Here is a 17,611-nt window from a genome sequence, read left to right as displayed (position 1 = left end):
CAGGACAAGCGTGAAGTCGCTGGCCAGGAGACGTATCAAACGGCAGAGAAAAAGAGCACTTTCCACCTACAAACAGATTTGATAGCTGGTCCTGCCTCATTGGGGCTAACACACGCCCACTTTCTGAGCAATTTGGTCAAGCTTTTGCTTTCACTGCAATGAACCATCTGACCAAGAGGCTGCGGGGGAGCGGGGGGGGACCAAACTGTCACCAGCCTCTCTCTGCAACTGCGGAGTACCCATGTTCAGGAGAGAAAACACAAAATCTGCCATTTACCCAAAAGCCGCCTTTGTTTAGGCTAGCTTGATAAATAACCTTTCACAGAGCACTGAATTCTCAAAAATAACAGAGAGGGCAAATTTTAGATTGAGTGGTGAATACTGTATTAAATGATGTTGGCCAAAAGGAAACATTGTGCTTAGATATTTATTACATTATATTTCTTAAGTTACTAGGCTAAAAGTAAGTCCCATTATACATCTTCTGAACATACCACAAAGGTTTTTTTATCTTTTTAATTTTTTTGAGTTAAATTTGCACTTATTTAGAATGTTTCTCAAACTACATATGCTAAAGAACCTCAATAAAAAAAAATAATGGTAATGAACTACTCATACCGAAAATAATGAGCTTTAAAAACTACAAACAGTCAACCTGGGTGGCAGTCCTGTTAGGCAGATTTTGAGTGCTGATCAATAAACACAGCTAAAACACTACTGGAATCAGTCTAGAAAAGGTAATAAATTGGTCCTGATTCTGCTGAAGTTGTCAGCACCCTCTAGTGGAAATAAGTTTTTGAAAAACCACTTCTTTAATACACGGATATATTTCAACCGTTTTTGCATAGATGTATTTTCAGTCATCAAAACCTGGCAGTTACACAAACTAAACCTTTGAGACAGTAATAAGCAATATACTATTTCACTTTATTGTATTAAATCATTGTAATTCCTTTAATATGATTTATTGTGTCATTCAGAAAAGTAATACAAAACAAAACAAGACCAAAAGGAAACTTAAAAGGAGAAGGGGGACCAGAGACCAGGAACTCTCCCCCAACATCTCTGCTTTGTGCAATGAAAATCAAGTCTAAATGAGGGTTTCTGCCTTTACATTTCATTAATGAAAATTCAAGTTATCTCTGTTCTCACTACACTAATATCATACAAATTATTAAAGAATGATATTTTTAATGTATGCCAAACTTCCCATTGGTACAGGGCACCAAATGATCAGCATAAGGGTGCTCCCACGTCTTCTTCTACTCCTGCCTCTAAAACCAAAAGGGAAACATGCAAACTGAAACCCTCTACAATATTTATTTAAAAAAAAATGCTCCAGGATCTCCAATTTATTTTATTTTTATTATTTTTTAAAGATTTTATCTGTAAGCTATCTCCGTACCTAACGTGGGGCTCGAATATACACCCCTGAGATCAAGAGTCACACACTCCACCAACGGAGCCAGCCGGGTGCCCCAGAAAATCTCTTCAATATTTCACCTTAACTTGGATAAGTGTCTTTTAAGTAATAACAACTGTATTATAAATCTCAGTCCAAACTCTGAAATTTTTAAATTAGTAAGGTCATATTACTGTGTTTATAAAAATGTAAAATTATAAATTGTTAATGTCTTCCTTTTAACTTTTTCACTTCGGTTGATTTAATGGTACTGTGATTTCATTAATATAATAGCTCAATCCTTTTAATAATTGCTTTATGGTTTCCTTAAGTTTTGTATAGTGTAAGGGCAAAAGCCTTTGTGAAGTTTCTTTTCCCAGGAATGTTTCTCATTTAACTGGCAGCAATAGCTATAGGACTATTTAGTTACTCATTTTTCCAAAAAGAACAGTTCCTCTTTACATCGAGATTTTTTAAAAGAAAAATTAGATGTGTCTGCGTATGACTATACATGATAGAAAAATATTGAATTGTAAGTATTAAAATTCTCTTCTCCACCTGCTGAGGAAGAAGGAATCTCTATATTTTTTGGCAATGAACTTTGTGTTTTTCAGCCTGGAGGTGAAGAATTGGATAAGCTAAATTCCTCTCTGTGAGGAAAAAAAAAAGTGATGAAAAAATACAAAGAAAAGATCCTAGAGAGGTGAAAAAAGCAGCACAAGTGACCAGAAGAGCAAAGCTAATGTAGAGGACTGCAGTGTTCTCAAACTTAGACATGCATCAGGTTCACCTGAGAATTTAAGAAAATAATAATTGATTTTTAAATGAATGTTTAAGACACAGATTCCTTGGCTCTACCCCCAGAGTTTCTGTTTCACTAAGTCTCAAGCATTGTTTAATAGGTTCCTGGGTGATGCTAATGCTGCTGGTCCAGAGACCACACTTTAAGAACCACAAAGCTCTCCAGCAGATTTTAATACAATTACTATGCAATGTGGACATCTTAAAAAACGAGACCTGTATTTTCAATTTGGTGGAGAGACGCATAAAGGGGCAGAACATAAATATGTTTCCACTCCTATAGTATATATGTCGCAGTTAAGTAAGTCATGGGATCTGGTGCTACTACTCATAGACCAAATCAACCTTTTGAAGACTGGATCATCTGGGCATGATTTCAAATAGGGAAGTATACTATGGACTCAACAATAAAATGGGAGATAAGAGGGAAAACAAAGCTAAGCATCACATCAAAACAGGATCCTGACAGGATTTTATTCCAGTGGTTTAAATATGTTCCCATCCTACCCCTTATTCATTTTGTGCCCCCTTTATTAATGAGGACATAGCAAAGACTGAAGAAGGATGCAGTTTAATTTGTCTAAATTGGGACAGTGTGAATTAACTTTGACCCAGAGAAAAAGCTGAGCTGGGAACCTTGAGGTTTATAACACGAAGCAAATCCTGATTCATTTCTGATGCATTCCCACCAAAAACAACCTGAGATTACACAAGAGGTTTTCTACGAAACATTGCAACTATGCTCAAGGCAAAATTACAAGATATAATTTATTTTCAGCAGTCTTCAAAAACTCTCTCTCACCTCCTGCCCCTAACTACTAATACAAGAAATATGTGAGGGCTACACAACCTGTAACAGTCCACCAATTTAAGTGTTTAGTATGTGAAAGCCATTTGCGGTGTTACAGGATTTTTGTCCCCTTGGTGCCTGGGTTCTTGGTCACGCAGCTTCAAAGAATGAAGAGGTAGACCAGAGGAAGAGTGATGGGCAGCAAAGCAAAGTTTATTGAGCAATAGTATAAAGCTCCCCAAGAGGGAGGGAGGCTTGAGGGAGTTGCCTTCAGAGTTTCTAAGTTTAGGGGTTTTTATGAGCTCTTTTGCAGAACTTTCTTAAGCAATCAGGGTGTGCTGAGTAGTGCCAATCAGGGCTTTGGTCACGAATCTGTCTACCTGTTAGGTTAGTATCTCTGCGCTGATCGTCTTTTTTTTTTTTTTTCCTGACTTCGGGGGGCTGAGGTCTTAACTGCCCCTTGGCCGTGATATTGACAAACGCTTTGTGGTTAATTGTCTTATTTTAGGATGTTGTGCAGAAGTCATTTCTGCAAAGGCTGCAAAGCAAAATGTCAGTGCCATCCTGTCCAAACTGCAAAACAGGATGTCAGTGCTGTTTTATTTTAGCTGTCCGGACTCCATATTTTCTTCTTGGGGACCCTGGCCATGACTACCTACTTGTCCAACTAACTCCTAACAGTGGGACTACAAATATAAGTGATACAAACTGCCAATGCTTATTATTTAGTAATAAAAATAAAATACTGCGATAGAGATATTAACAAGAACAATCAAACTTGCAGGCACAGAAAAGGCTTATCTAAAACGCCCCAAATCCTAAAATAATTGCTTTCCCCAACTCCTATACAGTACTGCAATCTGGTTATCAGGTGCGCTATGATTGCCGATTTAACTAAATCCCCTTTGAGAGTATCCACATTCTGAAAGAGTTCTTTTTTAACCTAAAAAATCCTCTAATTAGGAAGTTCATTCAGCAGTGAAGGGCCTCTCGGACCTTCAAGTTTTAATCTGAAAGTCTTAATCTTAGCTTCCATAACCAACGCTCCCCTCCCACCCTCCAAATCTGATGAAATCAAATGCCTTGGAATCACAGGTTTCAATTCAGATCGCATGAGAGAAAAACTGGGGGGAAATGTGCAAATTTTCAGGGCTTGGGGATTGCAAACGCGGGGAAGCGACGCCATCTCCTGGTAAGGGATGGGAACGAGCAAGAAAAAAGCCAAACGCAACTTGAGGGCTAAGCAGCGGCCGCTTTCGTTTCAAAGCGTCAAGCCGCGAATCTCCGGCGTCCGTGGACTCCGAGAACCGCCCCTCCTGGTGGCTCTGACCACTCCAGTGAGCCCTGCTCAACGTGATTGACAGGCCAACAGCCCGGTCCTTTACCGAAACTCGTCACTCCGGAAACAGTGACCGGATCCCTCCGGAAGCTCAGGGTCCGCGCTCTCCCAGCATCCTTTGTTTTCCGGCTATGCTCAGTCCTGTCCGGCCAGTCCCGCCTTGCGCGCCCATTTCGAGCCCGAGTTTCCAGCTCGACTTTGCACGCTCGAGAACCCGGAACAGATTTTCCCAGGACTCGGTTCTTGGGCTGTGGCTATGGGGGCAGGAATGGCGCAGCTCGAGGGTTACTACTTTTCGGCTGCCCTCAGCTGCACCTTTTTGGTGTCCTGTCTCCTCTTCTCCGCCTTCAGCCGGGCGCTGCGAGAGCCCTACATGGACGAGATCTTCCACCTGCCGCAGGCTCAGCGCTACTGTGAGGGCCATTTCTCCCTCTCGCAGGTGGGGTCCCCAACCTGTCCCCACCCTAGGACAGGCCGGAGAGGGCCAGCCCAACCCCGCACTACTTTCTTCCACCCTTATCCGTTTGCCCCTCCGATCTACCCTTCCAGCTTCGAAATAGGAACTGGGTAATCTCTTGTTCCTGTCCCTGAGATCTGTGAAGTATTTGTTTAGTGAATGAATAGAAGCAGATCTCTGTCCTAGGAAGTAATGTTCTGGGAGATTAATGTGGTTGCTTTGCCGCAGGGTACAACCCAGACACACGATACGTTTCCCTCTTAGTAGCTGACAGTAGCTCTCCCAGGTTTTCTTCCCCAATCCCTAGATCAGAGGCAACGGGCTGCCCCTTGGAAATGTCAGAAAACTTCACTTTAGTTCACTCGTCAAGAGCTTCACTGTGGGGTACCGTGGGGAATACCGTGGGGAATGAGGGGAATCTTCAGCCCCCAAGAAGTGGCAAGTTCCATTAATTCCATCCTTGGTGTTTATAGACCCTTCTGTTAACTGGATAAACTGGCACCCAGTGAAGTGGCATCATGTTTGAATATATGGTTGGCTATGTAAATATAGAGTTAAAAAAGTAGATGTATTATCCTTACTCTTCTGGGAAAGCAAGACAGAATAGTGGTGAAAAATAAAAGTCTGTAGTTAAAAGACCTGATTTTAAATCTTTGTGCTGTTATTTACTAGTTACCTGACCTTGGACATTTTTTGAGTTTCAGGTTACTCATCTGAGAATGACAGTTATAGCAGGATCTACTATAGGACATTTTGCAGGGTTAAATACAGAGGATTTAGCACAATTCTTGGCTCAGTACATGTTAGCTATCATTATAGAGCATGTGGTTTGATCTCTTTAAATGCTGCTTTCTCTCCAAAACTGATGCATCAGAGTTCCAGCCAATGTTTCCACACTTTAAAACTGGAACATTTGGAATTTAATCACCAAAATAATCTTCAGAGTCTCTGAAGGGTAGGTCCTGGAAATGGAAACTGATACCAAGTTAGTGTTGTCTACTGGATACAGATACCTCTGCCCAAAACAGGTACAGAGGCAAAATATAAGCAAAACTTTTCTTTACAGGAGACATTTCATCTGCTGAGGACATATTTAACCAGCATGTCACAGAATAACTTCCCAGAATGTGTTTTTGAGCTTGACCTCCTTGTGTCAGTCCTGTCAGTGTTTCATCTTGCTCTTGTTTCACTGTTGGCCTTTTCTTTTTAAGTGGGATCCAATGATTACTACATTACCTGGCTTATACCTGCTGTCAGTTGGAGTGGTCAAACCTGCCAGCTGGATCTTTGGATGGTCGGAACATGTTGTCTGCTCCATTGGAATGCTCAGATTTGTTAATCTTCTTTTCAGTGTAGGCAACTTCTATTTACTCTATTTGCTTTTCCGCAAGGTACAACCCAGGCACAAGGTATGTTTCCAAAATAATTTATTACAAGTTTATATTTGGTCAGGTCCAAAATTTTGGTAAATTGGTTTTATGAGATTGGGTGAAAAGTATCTTCAACTCCTAGTGTGTGTGTGTATATTTTGTTAAGATAAAAAGCAAGCCCCCTACCCCCATTTTAGAAGAAATTTGCATTTAAATACTTGAATAACTTATTTATTTGTAAAACCTGAAATAAATATTTGTGAATCAGATGAGTTCAGTAAATGTTTATTGTGCTTCTTACGTGTGCTAGGCACTGAGACCACAGAAATAAATAAGGCATTTTTTTTCTTACCAAATTTTTATCTTCACTAGGGAAGACAGAGGAATACCTATATTTACCTCAGGAATTTTGAGGTGGATTGCCTGGCTTTGAATTCTGTCCATTTACAGGTTGTGTTACTTTTAGCTTTTAGCTGGTTACCCTTGGTGACTCCTATGTCTTCATCCATTAAACGGGAATAATATAGAATCTGCATCACAGGACTGTAAGGTCTACAGGAGCTTAATAAATGGAAGGTGCTTAGAACAATGCCTGATAGAATAGAAGGACTCAATAAATTGTAATTATAATAATTATTTTTAACTTAAATGATTTCAATAGTGTAAATTGTGAGAGGGAGATAGGTAAAAGATACTATGAGGACACAGGAGGAGTAGAGGAGCACTTATTTTGCAGCCTGACTGGCAGGAAGATGTATGGGTGTCATTGGGTAAGACTTCACAGAAAAGGTGGTACCTGAGCTGAATCTTGGTGAACAGACAGGACTGTAGGATGGGGAATGAATCCTGACAGGAGAAAAAAACATAAGCAAAGGTAGAAAGGAGTTGAACAACAAGATGCAGGGAGAATTGCTATTTGGAGTCACAAGATTATAAAGTATAAGGATGTGAGGCTGGACAAGTAGATAGGGGTGAAGTCATGAATGTCCTTATATGTGATGGAAAGGATTTGAACTTTAGCCTTGAAATTTAACCAAGAGAATGGCATGGTCTGATTTGGTGATTTAAATACTGTGGAGGATAAAAATTTCAGGAGATAAGAATGCTTTCAAAGTGGGAAATAGTCTGTGAGAAATGCCAAAATAAGATATAAAGATATTTAACTTTAGACTGGGCCACTATTTTCAGGAAAAACCCTGTACATTCATCATGAAACAGTAAGATCATTGGGTGTAGTAGTATAAATGCTATATACATATTTACATTCTCTCTAAAGTAGAGTTTTGAAGGGGGTATCTTTAAAAGAAATTGATAAGAAATTGATGATGATGGCTAAATGGCGGCACTAAGGCTTAAGTTCAGGGAAATGAAACCATGTGCTCTATGTCCCATTCATCAACTTGTTCCTTATAGAATTTAGTTCATTGTTTTCCACACAATAACTCCTTAACTGTTTGCTGAACGACTCAAAGTATTTCAGGATGTAGAAGCTTTGGCATACACATGTATTGTCTTCATGGCTTCCAAATATATCCCTATTGATATAACTAAAAGGTACCAGAAAGCATCCTTACAGTTGTATATTGTGTTTTTGCAAAACTAGAAATAAGATTAATATTGAATAATTTTACTTAGGATTCAGATAGTTTTTTAAATTAATCTCTTTGTTAGCTCAGCAGAAATGGCATGTTTGTTTTATTGTAAAAATAATTTTACATGTGTTTTCTCTTCCCCTTAGGCTGCCTCAAGTGTCCAGAGGATCTTGTCAACATTAACATTAGCGGTATTTCCCACACTCTATTTTTTTAACTTCCTTTATTATACAGAAGCAGGATCCATGTTTTTCACTCTTTTTGCCTATTTGATGTGTCTTTATGGAAATCATAAAACTTCAGCTTTGCTTGGATTTTGTGGCTTCATGTTTCGTCAAACTAATATCATCTGGGCTGTCTTCTGCGCAGGAAATGTCATTGCACAAAAATTAACTGAAGCTTGGAAAACGGAGCTACAAAAGAAAAAGGAAGAGCGGCTTCCCCCTATTAAAGGACCATTTTCAGAATTCAGGAGGATTTTTCAGTTTCTTTTGGCTTATTCCATGTCCTTTAAGAATTTGAGTATGCTTTTCCTTTTGACTTGGCCCTACCTCCTTCTAATGTTTTTGTTTTGTGTTTTTGTAGTTGTTAATGGTGGGATTGTTATTGGCGATCGAAGTAGTCATGAAGCCTGTCTACATTTTCCTCAACTCTTCTACTTTTTCTCTTTTACTCTCTTTTTTTCGTTTCCTCACCTACTGTCTCCTAGCAAAATTAGGGCTTTTCTTTGCTTAGTTTGGAAACGTAGAATTCAGTTTTTTATGATTACCTTAGTCTCTCTGTTTTTAGTTTGGAAATTCACTTATGCTCATAAATACTTGCTCGCAGATAATAGACATTATACATTCTATGTATGGAAAAGAGTTTTTCAAAGATATGAAATTGTGAAATACTTGTTAGTTCCGATATATATATTTGCTGGTTGGAGTATAGCTGACTCATTGAAATCAAAGTCGATTTTCTGGAATTTAATGTTTTTTGTATGCTTGTTTACTGTTACGGTACCTCAGAAACTGCTAGAATTTCGTTACTTCATTTTACCTTATGTTATTTATAGGCTTAACATACCTCTGCCACCTATATCTAGGCTTGTTTGTGAACTGGGTTGCTATGCAGTTGTTAATTTCCTAACTTTTTATGTCTTCCTGAACAAGACTTTTCAGTGGCCAAATAGTCAGGACATTCAGAGGTTTATGTGGTAACATCAGAGATAGCTTGAATTCTAAAAATAGACTGTTTAGACTGTCTCCACAGTGAACAACTGAACAGGTAAAAATTATGGACTTTCTTTTGGGCACAATGGTGATCCACAGATCACATCAGATTTTTTGTGTTTTAAGCATCAGATATATGTGTTTTAAACATATATAATAAATCCGAGGAAGTGGGAAAGAACTGAGAAGAGTTTAAGATTTGCTCCATAAGCCTGAATAATGGAAAATGAAATTGTTTACAGTTATTTCATGATACCTCTTTGGTACTGCTGGCCACTCAAAAAGTTTGAAAACATTTTACAGGTACAAGTTTGAGAAAATTGAGCTTTATAGTACTGAAACTTATTTATTAATTCTCTTCAGAAAGCAGTAGCAGACAAAGTGTTTGAAAAAATTCACAAATGATCAGGTAATATTCTTGATTAAAAAGTTACAGTACATTTCAGTAAGTTACAGAAAACATTTTCTGTATGAAAAGTTACAGAAAACATTTCAGTAAATATAATTTTAATCATAAGGCAAAATAGACTCACATAGATAATGGTATAAATTAGAGGCTCATCTAGGTTTATCTTGTAATTAAGTTGTTTTTTGTTAAAAGTCTAAAAATGATCAAGCCCTTTCACTAATTTTTATTTTCATTTTATTATTTTTTTTTGAGAGAAAGAATGCACACATGAGTGGCTGGGGGAGGAGTACGGGGAGGGGAGGGCAGAAAGAGAGGGAGAGAGAGAATCTTAAGCAGACTCCATGCCCAGTGCAGAGCTCAATGCAGGGCTCAGTCTCGCAACCCTGAGATCGTGACCTGAACTGAAATCAAGAGTTGGGCACTTAACCCACCGAGCCTCCCAAGCACCCCACTAATTCTTTTGTTTTTAATATTTATTTAAGTAATCTCTACACCCAATGTGAGGCTCGAATTCATGACCCCAATATCAAGAGTGGCACACTCTATTGACTGAGCCAGCTAAGCGCCCCCCTTTCACTAATTCTTAGTATGAAATGTATGATGGCCAAAGATAAATTGTGTTGATGATAATACCTTTTTAAAAGGGATTTTCTTTCTGAAATACATTACTGTATTAGTTTCTTATGGCTGTCGTAACAAATAACAACAAACTTGGTAGCTTAAAAAAAGTCTCTCATAGCTCTCGAGGCTGGAAGTCTAAAATTAAGGTGGTGGCAGGGCTGGTTACTTCTGGAGGCTCTGAGGGAGAATCTAGCTTCTGGTGGCTGTCTGCAGTTATTGCTGTTCCTTGGCTTACAGATGCAGCACTCCAATCTCTGCCTCTGTCTTCACGTGGTCTTTCTCTTATAAGGACAATGTCATTGGGTTAGGTTTTACCCTAATCCAGGATGGTCTCATGTCGAGATCTTTAATTAAATCTACAAAGACCCTTTTACCAAATTAAGGGCACATTTACAGGTTCTGAGTAAACTTTTTTGTGGGACACTTTCCACCCACTGAAGTTACCAAAGGATATTTTAGGATAAACCTCATAAAATTTGTAGGAAATAATTTCTTTGCTGAGATATTTTAAATTATGTCTTTACTGAAAGGTAATTCTGAGATAACATAATTACAGAAGAAAAGGTAATTGGTATTTGATTCCATTATCCAAAATAGTTAGAATTGAAAAGAATCATTGATCTAGTCTTATTTTGTAGATCAGGGAGCAACCGCTTGGATAGTATTTTTTGTGTGAGTCTGGATTCTGTGTCTCCTGTTTCATGTACATTCATTGGGTTGTCATTCTGTTACAGAAAAGTATTTGGACATGTTAACTTTGACATGCAAACTTAGAACTGTGAATACAATTTATCTTTTAATCTCACTTTACATTTGTAAACTTAAAAATAACTGTAAACAAATTACTTTGTCTTCAGTGTTGGATTGTGCTTTCTCTGGGTTTTAAACAGTGGGTACACATGGAAAAGTATTCTGCATTTGCAAATATAAAATTGTGCAGGTGAAAATTACAGGTATAGTCTTGAGTAGTAAGTACAGGGCAGTCTTGTACTCTGTTCAGTACTTAGAAAGTAGGTTGACTCTCTAGTTGTAACTGATTGTTGACAGATGTTTTTACTCATTTTGTTTTTTGGTAATTAGATAAGAAAACACAAAGAAATTATTATTTTATAATGGAGATCTGAGTTCCAGGATGTCAAAATAAATAACTTTCTTATCTGTTATTATTAATGCAAGGCTTTGTGATTGGGAATATTTCTGAGATGCAAAAACTTTCCCTCTAATCCATTCTGGCAAACATGAGGAAACCATTCCACTCCATAGATTGGGGGAATCACTGTTCCAGTTCATTTGTAAGTGTTGAATTCCTGCTATTTTAAGAGAGAGTTTGGAGGAAATCCACACCAAGGAAACAGGTTAACCTTCCATGTTTTCCATAAAGTATATAAAATACAGTATTTGACATATCAGAAAAGAATACTGTGAATTAGAAGGTGCTGTGGAGCGTAGCTTTTAGAAACATCATAAGTTGCATTTGTGTTTTGAATATTTTTCAAGAATTATCAAATACATATTTTTGACATGAATTTTTAAAAAAAATTAAACGTAATTGAATTTCTTGATTAAAAGATTATTAAAAAAAATTATCGATAAGTTGAAGAGCCTGTGGAGCCTTGCAATTACTGTTAAAGTCTTTAAGTAGAATTATTTTAGAGAATGTCATAAAAAGATTTAGTCCATACATTTTTAAGCCTTGTAATAAATCCTGAACTTTTTCTACCTTACATGAAATTCCATAGATAAAAAGTATTTCCTTTATATGGCGTTAGTAAGCTTGCAGTGTGCTGTGTTTTCTCACATATTATTGTTTTCTTTTAGTGGATATACCTAGAAACCTTTTTAATGTATGTAACTATGTTTTTAAATTATGTGAGCTGTCTGGCCTCTTCCTCCTCTTAAAATTGTTATTTCTAGAACGTGCTTAGTCTATCATGAAGTACATTAATATAAGTAGTTTTAATGCAGTTTATTTTAATAGATAAATAGCTTAATGTAGTGTATTTCTAGTTTGAATTTAACTGCCACTGTGCTAGACTTTTTTTTTTTTTTTGATAATTGTCTGAAGACAAGTGAGGAGAAGAAAAGAGATCCTCATTTTTATTATATTCCCTAAATAGTGGACATTTATTTTAGATAAGCATTTAAGTAAAATGTTGCTATGAAAAATAATTCATGTTGATTAGGTTAGGGAGCATTTATTATCTTTGAGGCAATTAGAATTTCCTTAAGGGAAACAAGAAAGAAGTATCATGCAAATAATATGAGAAAGCTTTTTCGAATGGAAATTTAAATATGACTTAGGAACCATGGGCTTGTAGAAAAAGCACCTAACATGAAAGTTAGGATTTCTGTATTTGTGGCTTTAGATTCAGTAAAGCAAGTGATTTAATCTTTTGTCCTCATTTCAAATGAGAACAGATTTGTCCTGACTCTGGTTATTCTAGCCTGATACGTGTTTAGCCTTATTTCAAAAATAATTCAGCCCCCGCCATATATCCATAAAGTTCATAAATATATAATAAATGTCAAATAAATGTGTACTGAATGAAGTTTTTAGTATAGAATGAAGTGAATGTCTTAGAAAAAACTATATAACCATAAGCTCATTTTAGGAAATAAATCACATGCTTCATAATGAAAGCCACCCTAAACTTTTTTCTGCTTAAATTTTTTGACCCAGTTTTAAATTTTTTTGTTTACTGTAGTGTTTAAAACTTACACCTGTATCTACTTGTAAATATGTTATATGTTGTTATTTATAATAGGATGTGATTTCAAAATTTTTGCTGTTTATTTAAAATAAGAAAAATAAGTAACTTTCAACCATTAAAATACAATAGCAGTAAAACTTCTGATGCTTATTAAACTTTAAGGAACAGAGATTTCAACCAGTTATGAATAATTTGTGTTATTTTAGTTAGGCTGCATTTTAGTACTTTAGGGATACCTGTCATTTTTTATTTACGGTACTTTTTTATGTATTTAAATGTGGACAATATGACAAACATTTCCAATATATTAAAACTTGTATAGCTGAGAAAATTAAAAATGGATAGATGATATATTTTTTAACACCCATGAAACTAACAGTAAATTCTTTAACATTTGGAAATTAGGGTAAGAAGTGTTGCCACAGTGAAGAAATCCAATGATATCATTGTATTTTGCTTGTTAAAAATTGGGCATTTGATGAATTCAATGTTAGTTAAATTTGAGCCCAGTGCATCACCATCAGACAAAAAGAGATGCGGTATTTTTCCGAGGAGATAAATATTAAGCATTGTATTGATTTTTTTCACACTGACTGGAACTTTACCATGATTCAGTTCAGTTGAACCATTGGGGTTGGGGGGACATACAAAATGAGGAAGTGAGGGAAGAAAACTAATGATAACTAATAATTGCTGTCATTTATTGAGCACCTACGGTGTTCTAGGCATTACATTTTGGCTGATTTATAAAACATTGTCTCATTTGATCCTCCTCATATTTTGATGAAGCAGATACTGATTTCTCTTTGAGTACTGGAGAAACTAAAGTTAAGGCAGATCAGGCAAGTAGCCCAAAGTCCGCGCTGTTGCTTAACATAGATTGGTCTGACTGCCAAGCCTGTGAGTTTTCAACTGAGACTGCCTCAGTGAGAAGATTTTTCATTAAGAGAAGTAAAATACGGAGAGAGAGGTGGTAATCTGTCTTTACTCTGCATTAGCCAGGACATTCATGACCTATTGTTTATTGTATGTAGTCATTTTTTAAAATGCTAGCAACTGTTTAAAGGAGCACAAACAGGTAGTTGTAAGAGAAAAGGCTTTTCAAAGCATATATAGGATGTTTAACTTGGAGAAGTAGAGATCCTACAACTTGATAAGCTCTCATAATTGAATAATTATTTGGAAGAAGGGTTGGACTAGTCTATTTCCTGAGGTTTATATCAAGGGCCAACAGATTTCAGCAGATAAATGTACATTCTCTAATTGTTTAGTCTCTGGGAATGGATCCAGAAAAAAAAGTAAGTTTCCCCACTCACTGCAAGATTTCTGTTTATCAGGAATGCTTCAGAAGATGATTCAGATAGTAAGTAGAGTAAAATGTTTTAAGATGCCTCACAGCCCGGTGATTTGAAATTCATTAAGTTTGTTACAACTAATATTTTTTGCATTAATTGATAAGTCATGGTGAAGTATTTCTGGTGAATTGCATGCTGTCTTGAATATATTTTAAAGTTCTGGACAAAAATTGTACTTTCAGCTGCTACCTTGTTTAGAAATAAATTTGAGATACACAACTTAGTAGGAGGTATTTTTAGCTATAGTGTCTAAGAGTACTGCTAATGTAGGTTAAATTTGTTTTCTATTTTTTTAAATCCCCTTTACATTAGTGAAGAGAATGTGCTTCTATTTGAAAAGGATTTTCCTCAAGATAAATAGGGCAAGCACAATCTATAAAATGTTTTTAAATGCAGTATCCACTAGGTGGTGATATTGTACTACATTTTTGAGTGTCTGGTAATTAAACTTTCTTAATCTGTGTTAACTTTTTTTTTAATAGTTTTGTTTTGAACTATAAAGTAATTTATAGTCATCCATGTTTATTTATTATAATGTTTATTCACAATATTTTCTAAATTATATGAAGCTAAGGTAAATGTAAAAAACAGTCATTTTTGTGTTTTGTAATCCTGTCTTATAGGTGATTTAACCTAATATATCTTCCCATATGGCATTCTTTACTTCATATGGTGTAGATGAGATCTTTTCCCACAGTCAGTAAATGATGATGGTGACATATTTGAAAACTACTATATCACTGTATTAGCCACTGTTTTAAGTGCTTTACCCACATTGTTTATGAATCATAACAACCCTGTGGGATCCGTACTGTTTTTAATATTTTCACTTTACACATGAAGAAACTGAATATAGGGATATTAAATATTTTGCCCAAGATTGCAAAATAACTGGCTGAGCTGGTATTCACACCTAGGCAGGCTGACTCCAGAATCCTCATTAACTGCTATCAGTTGATGGGGGAAAGGGTGAAGGGCATCAAGTCTACCTTCAAAATCAAATCTACCTTGACATAATAACATTTTAGAAAGAAAAGCATGAGGAATGTGGTTATACTCCATGTTTTTATAAGTCAGGAATATGAGGCCCACACTAATTTTGGCTATTCCAGAGGCAGATAATCTTCCATCTGCCATGTTATCCTCCATTTCTGTTTTGGTGATGCTGTCTCAGAGTGAAATATGTATGTACTAATGAATTTAAGGGAGGGAAAAAACAAAAAACCCCTCAGGACTGGAGTCTTAGCCATATTTACATTGAAATAAAAACATTTGCTTTAATTAGATGATTCCAGCTACCAAGTAGAGGAACATAGTTGTTTGAAAGTTATTACTTAGTTTCTCCAAAGACACTCCCATTTGGAAGCAAATTGTCAGTCAAACATGACATACTTTGGAATTTTGTTAAAATTTTGACTGGAAAAGCCTAATCATTTAAAAAAAAAAACTATACATGTTGTAGATGCTTTTAAGTTTTATATTTTCTTAGATAACCGTGCTGTAAAATGGAAAAGTTTATTTGACTTCTGCAATTATATTGTGGGTTTATGTCATTTAAAACTGATTTTTAAGTAAATGTATTTACAAGAATAAAAGACTTTTCCTTTTTAAAAAGTTTGTTCAGATGTTATGGTTTCATTTTTATTGTAAATAAATTCATGTTTTATAATAATTTATTGGGTCTGTTTAACATATTCTCTAATTCTAAACTGGATGCCAGTGGCTCATCCACTCTATACTACTAGCCATTTTTCCTTGCCTACCACCCAGCAATCCTACATTTTACTAGTCTTAAAATAATAGAACTGAATAATATTTGTAAGCATCTGTAATGAGTGCCCATCACTAGCTTGGATAAGTATATAATCTTCCTTTTATTCTCATAGTAATGGAAGGCAGTTAAACTACTGGACAATCACCTTGAACTTGTTGAGGTTTGGGTTTCATTGTTAGTGTAGGTCTTTAGAAAGCCCAGAATGGTTTCCAAACACCTTTAACTTGGCAGGACTCAAACCCCAAATTTTGATCACTTGTGGCAAGGAGAAGAGATCCTGCTCTGTTAGATGTCCAGTTCTTACTTTTCAGTGGGCTTCTTGGAGTTTCCCCCACTTATAAGTCAGCCAACAACTTATACACAGGTTTGGGGGTTCCTCCTCTATGTCTCCCTCCTTTCCAGGATTTCCCTTCTTAATTTTTAGCCACCTTAAACACCATCCTCTCATACTTCAAACCAGTGATGTTACAGCTTCCTGGGCTCAGAAGAAGTCATATAAGCATGGATCTCACCCAGTGGGATCTTCCAATTATCAAATCCTATCCAGTTCCTGCCTGCTTTTGTTTGCTCTTCAGTGCTTTTAAATAGATTTTTCTTTTTCTTTTTAAGTTCATCAATCTGTAGAAGAGTTAATATGATAGAAGTTCCTCTGCCGTTACCTGCCCAGGAACTTTGTCTTGATTATGATTGTCATGTATTATGTATAGTCTATTTATGGATAAGGAAGTTGGGGTGTTACTTCTGCTTTGAAGAACTAAAAAGGAGGGTTCCTAAAACTAGTTGGGTGGGGACAGTAAGTTACAGACTTCTAATATGGTCCACTGATATAGTAAGTCATAAAATTTGTGATTAAATCCAACAGCTATTTGAAGGTCCCTTATGTAAGAATTGTATCAAAAGCACAAAAGTGACTAATCTATTCCAGACAAGAGTAGCTCACATTTTAATTGGGGGCTAACTAATGCAAAGTATAATATAATAACTACGGTGGAGTATAAAAGCTAGGGAGTTGACTTGGAAATAGAAATTACATCTGACAAATGTATTTCATGGGAAGAATCGTATTTGAGACTGTATTTTATGAGGATAGGTAAAGACATTGTGAAAAACATTACAGGTGCAATAAAAGCATGGACAGAAATTGCACAGTGAGATTATCCCACTTGAGCAGTAGGCAATGACAGTAGTGGCCAACATTAATGGAGCACTTGCTATGCACTAGGCACTAGTCTAAGTCTTAAATATGGACTTCTAATTTATTGAAGCCTCATAATAACTGAGGCAAATGCTATTATCCCCATTTTATTGATGAGGAAATAGAAGTACAGGGAATTGAAACTGCAAACCTAGGAAGTGTGGCTCCAGGATCACCTGCCCTTTTACACAGGGTGCTATACTGAATCTCTCTAAATCCGTATAATCTGACGGCCTGTGCTTCAAAGGAGTTGAGATGATTTTTATGTAGAAAACAATGTTCTGCCATATGCAATGAGAAGCAAAGAGAACACGCATCCTACAAACAGACCCTATGATAAGTGGGACTGGAGCTGGAGGAGAAAAGCTATTATTTGAGAGAAGATAGCCAGAAGATGAAGGGAATTGCCCTGTGGCACCTCCTTAGATCCTGTTATACATGGTACAGGGACTAGGGAGAAGGGCATTCATCTTTATTATGTTCAATTAGCCCACATATAAAACATCATTAGTTTTTGATGTAGTATTCAGTGATGCATTAGTTGCATATAACAGTGTTCATCACCACATGTCCCCTCCCTA

The 17,611-nt window shown here is 36.4% G+C and overlaps 1 protein-coding gene across 1 annotated transcript; it reads left to right on the top strand.

The window, feature by feature from the left end:
- The first annotated feature begins 4,420 nt into the window (after window positions 1-4,420).
- LOC112829912 (dol-P-Glc:Glc(2)Man(9)GlcNAc(2)-PP-Dol alpha-1,2-glucosyltransferase) lies at window positions 4,421-15,678 on the top strand. The gene is made up of 3 exons (XM_025879550.2): window positions 4,421-4,771; window positions 6,001-6,198; window positions 7,898-15,678. The coding sequence occupies exons 1-3, from the start codon at window positions 4,589-4,591 to the stop codon at window positions 8,951-8,953; spliced, it is 1,437 nt and encodes a 478-aa protein (XP_025735335.1). The 5' UTR covers window positions 4,421-4,588; the 3' UTR covers window positions 8,954-15,678.
- Window positions 15,679-17,611: the final 1,933 nt, after the last annotated feature.

The sequence above is a fragment of the Callorhinus ursinus genome, unplaced genomic scaffold, assembly GCF_003265705.2.
Source record: "Callorhinus ursinus isolate GAN/ISIS: 27379988/994484 unplaced genomic scaffold, GSC_fseal_2.0 scaffold27, whole genome shotgun sequence".
In the NCBI taxonomy this organism is placed as follows: domain Eukaryota; kingdom Metazoa; phylum Chordata; class Mammalia; order Carnivora; family Otariidae; genus Callorhinus; species Callorhinus ursinus.
Note: the sequence above shows the minus strand (reverse complement) of the source record. Positions and strands in the feature narration are given on the sequence as shown.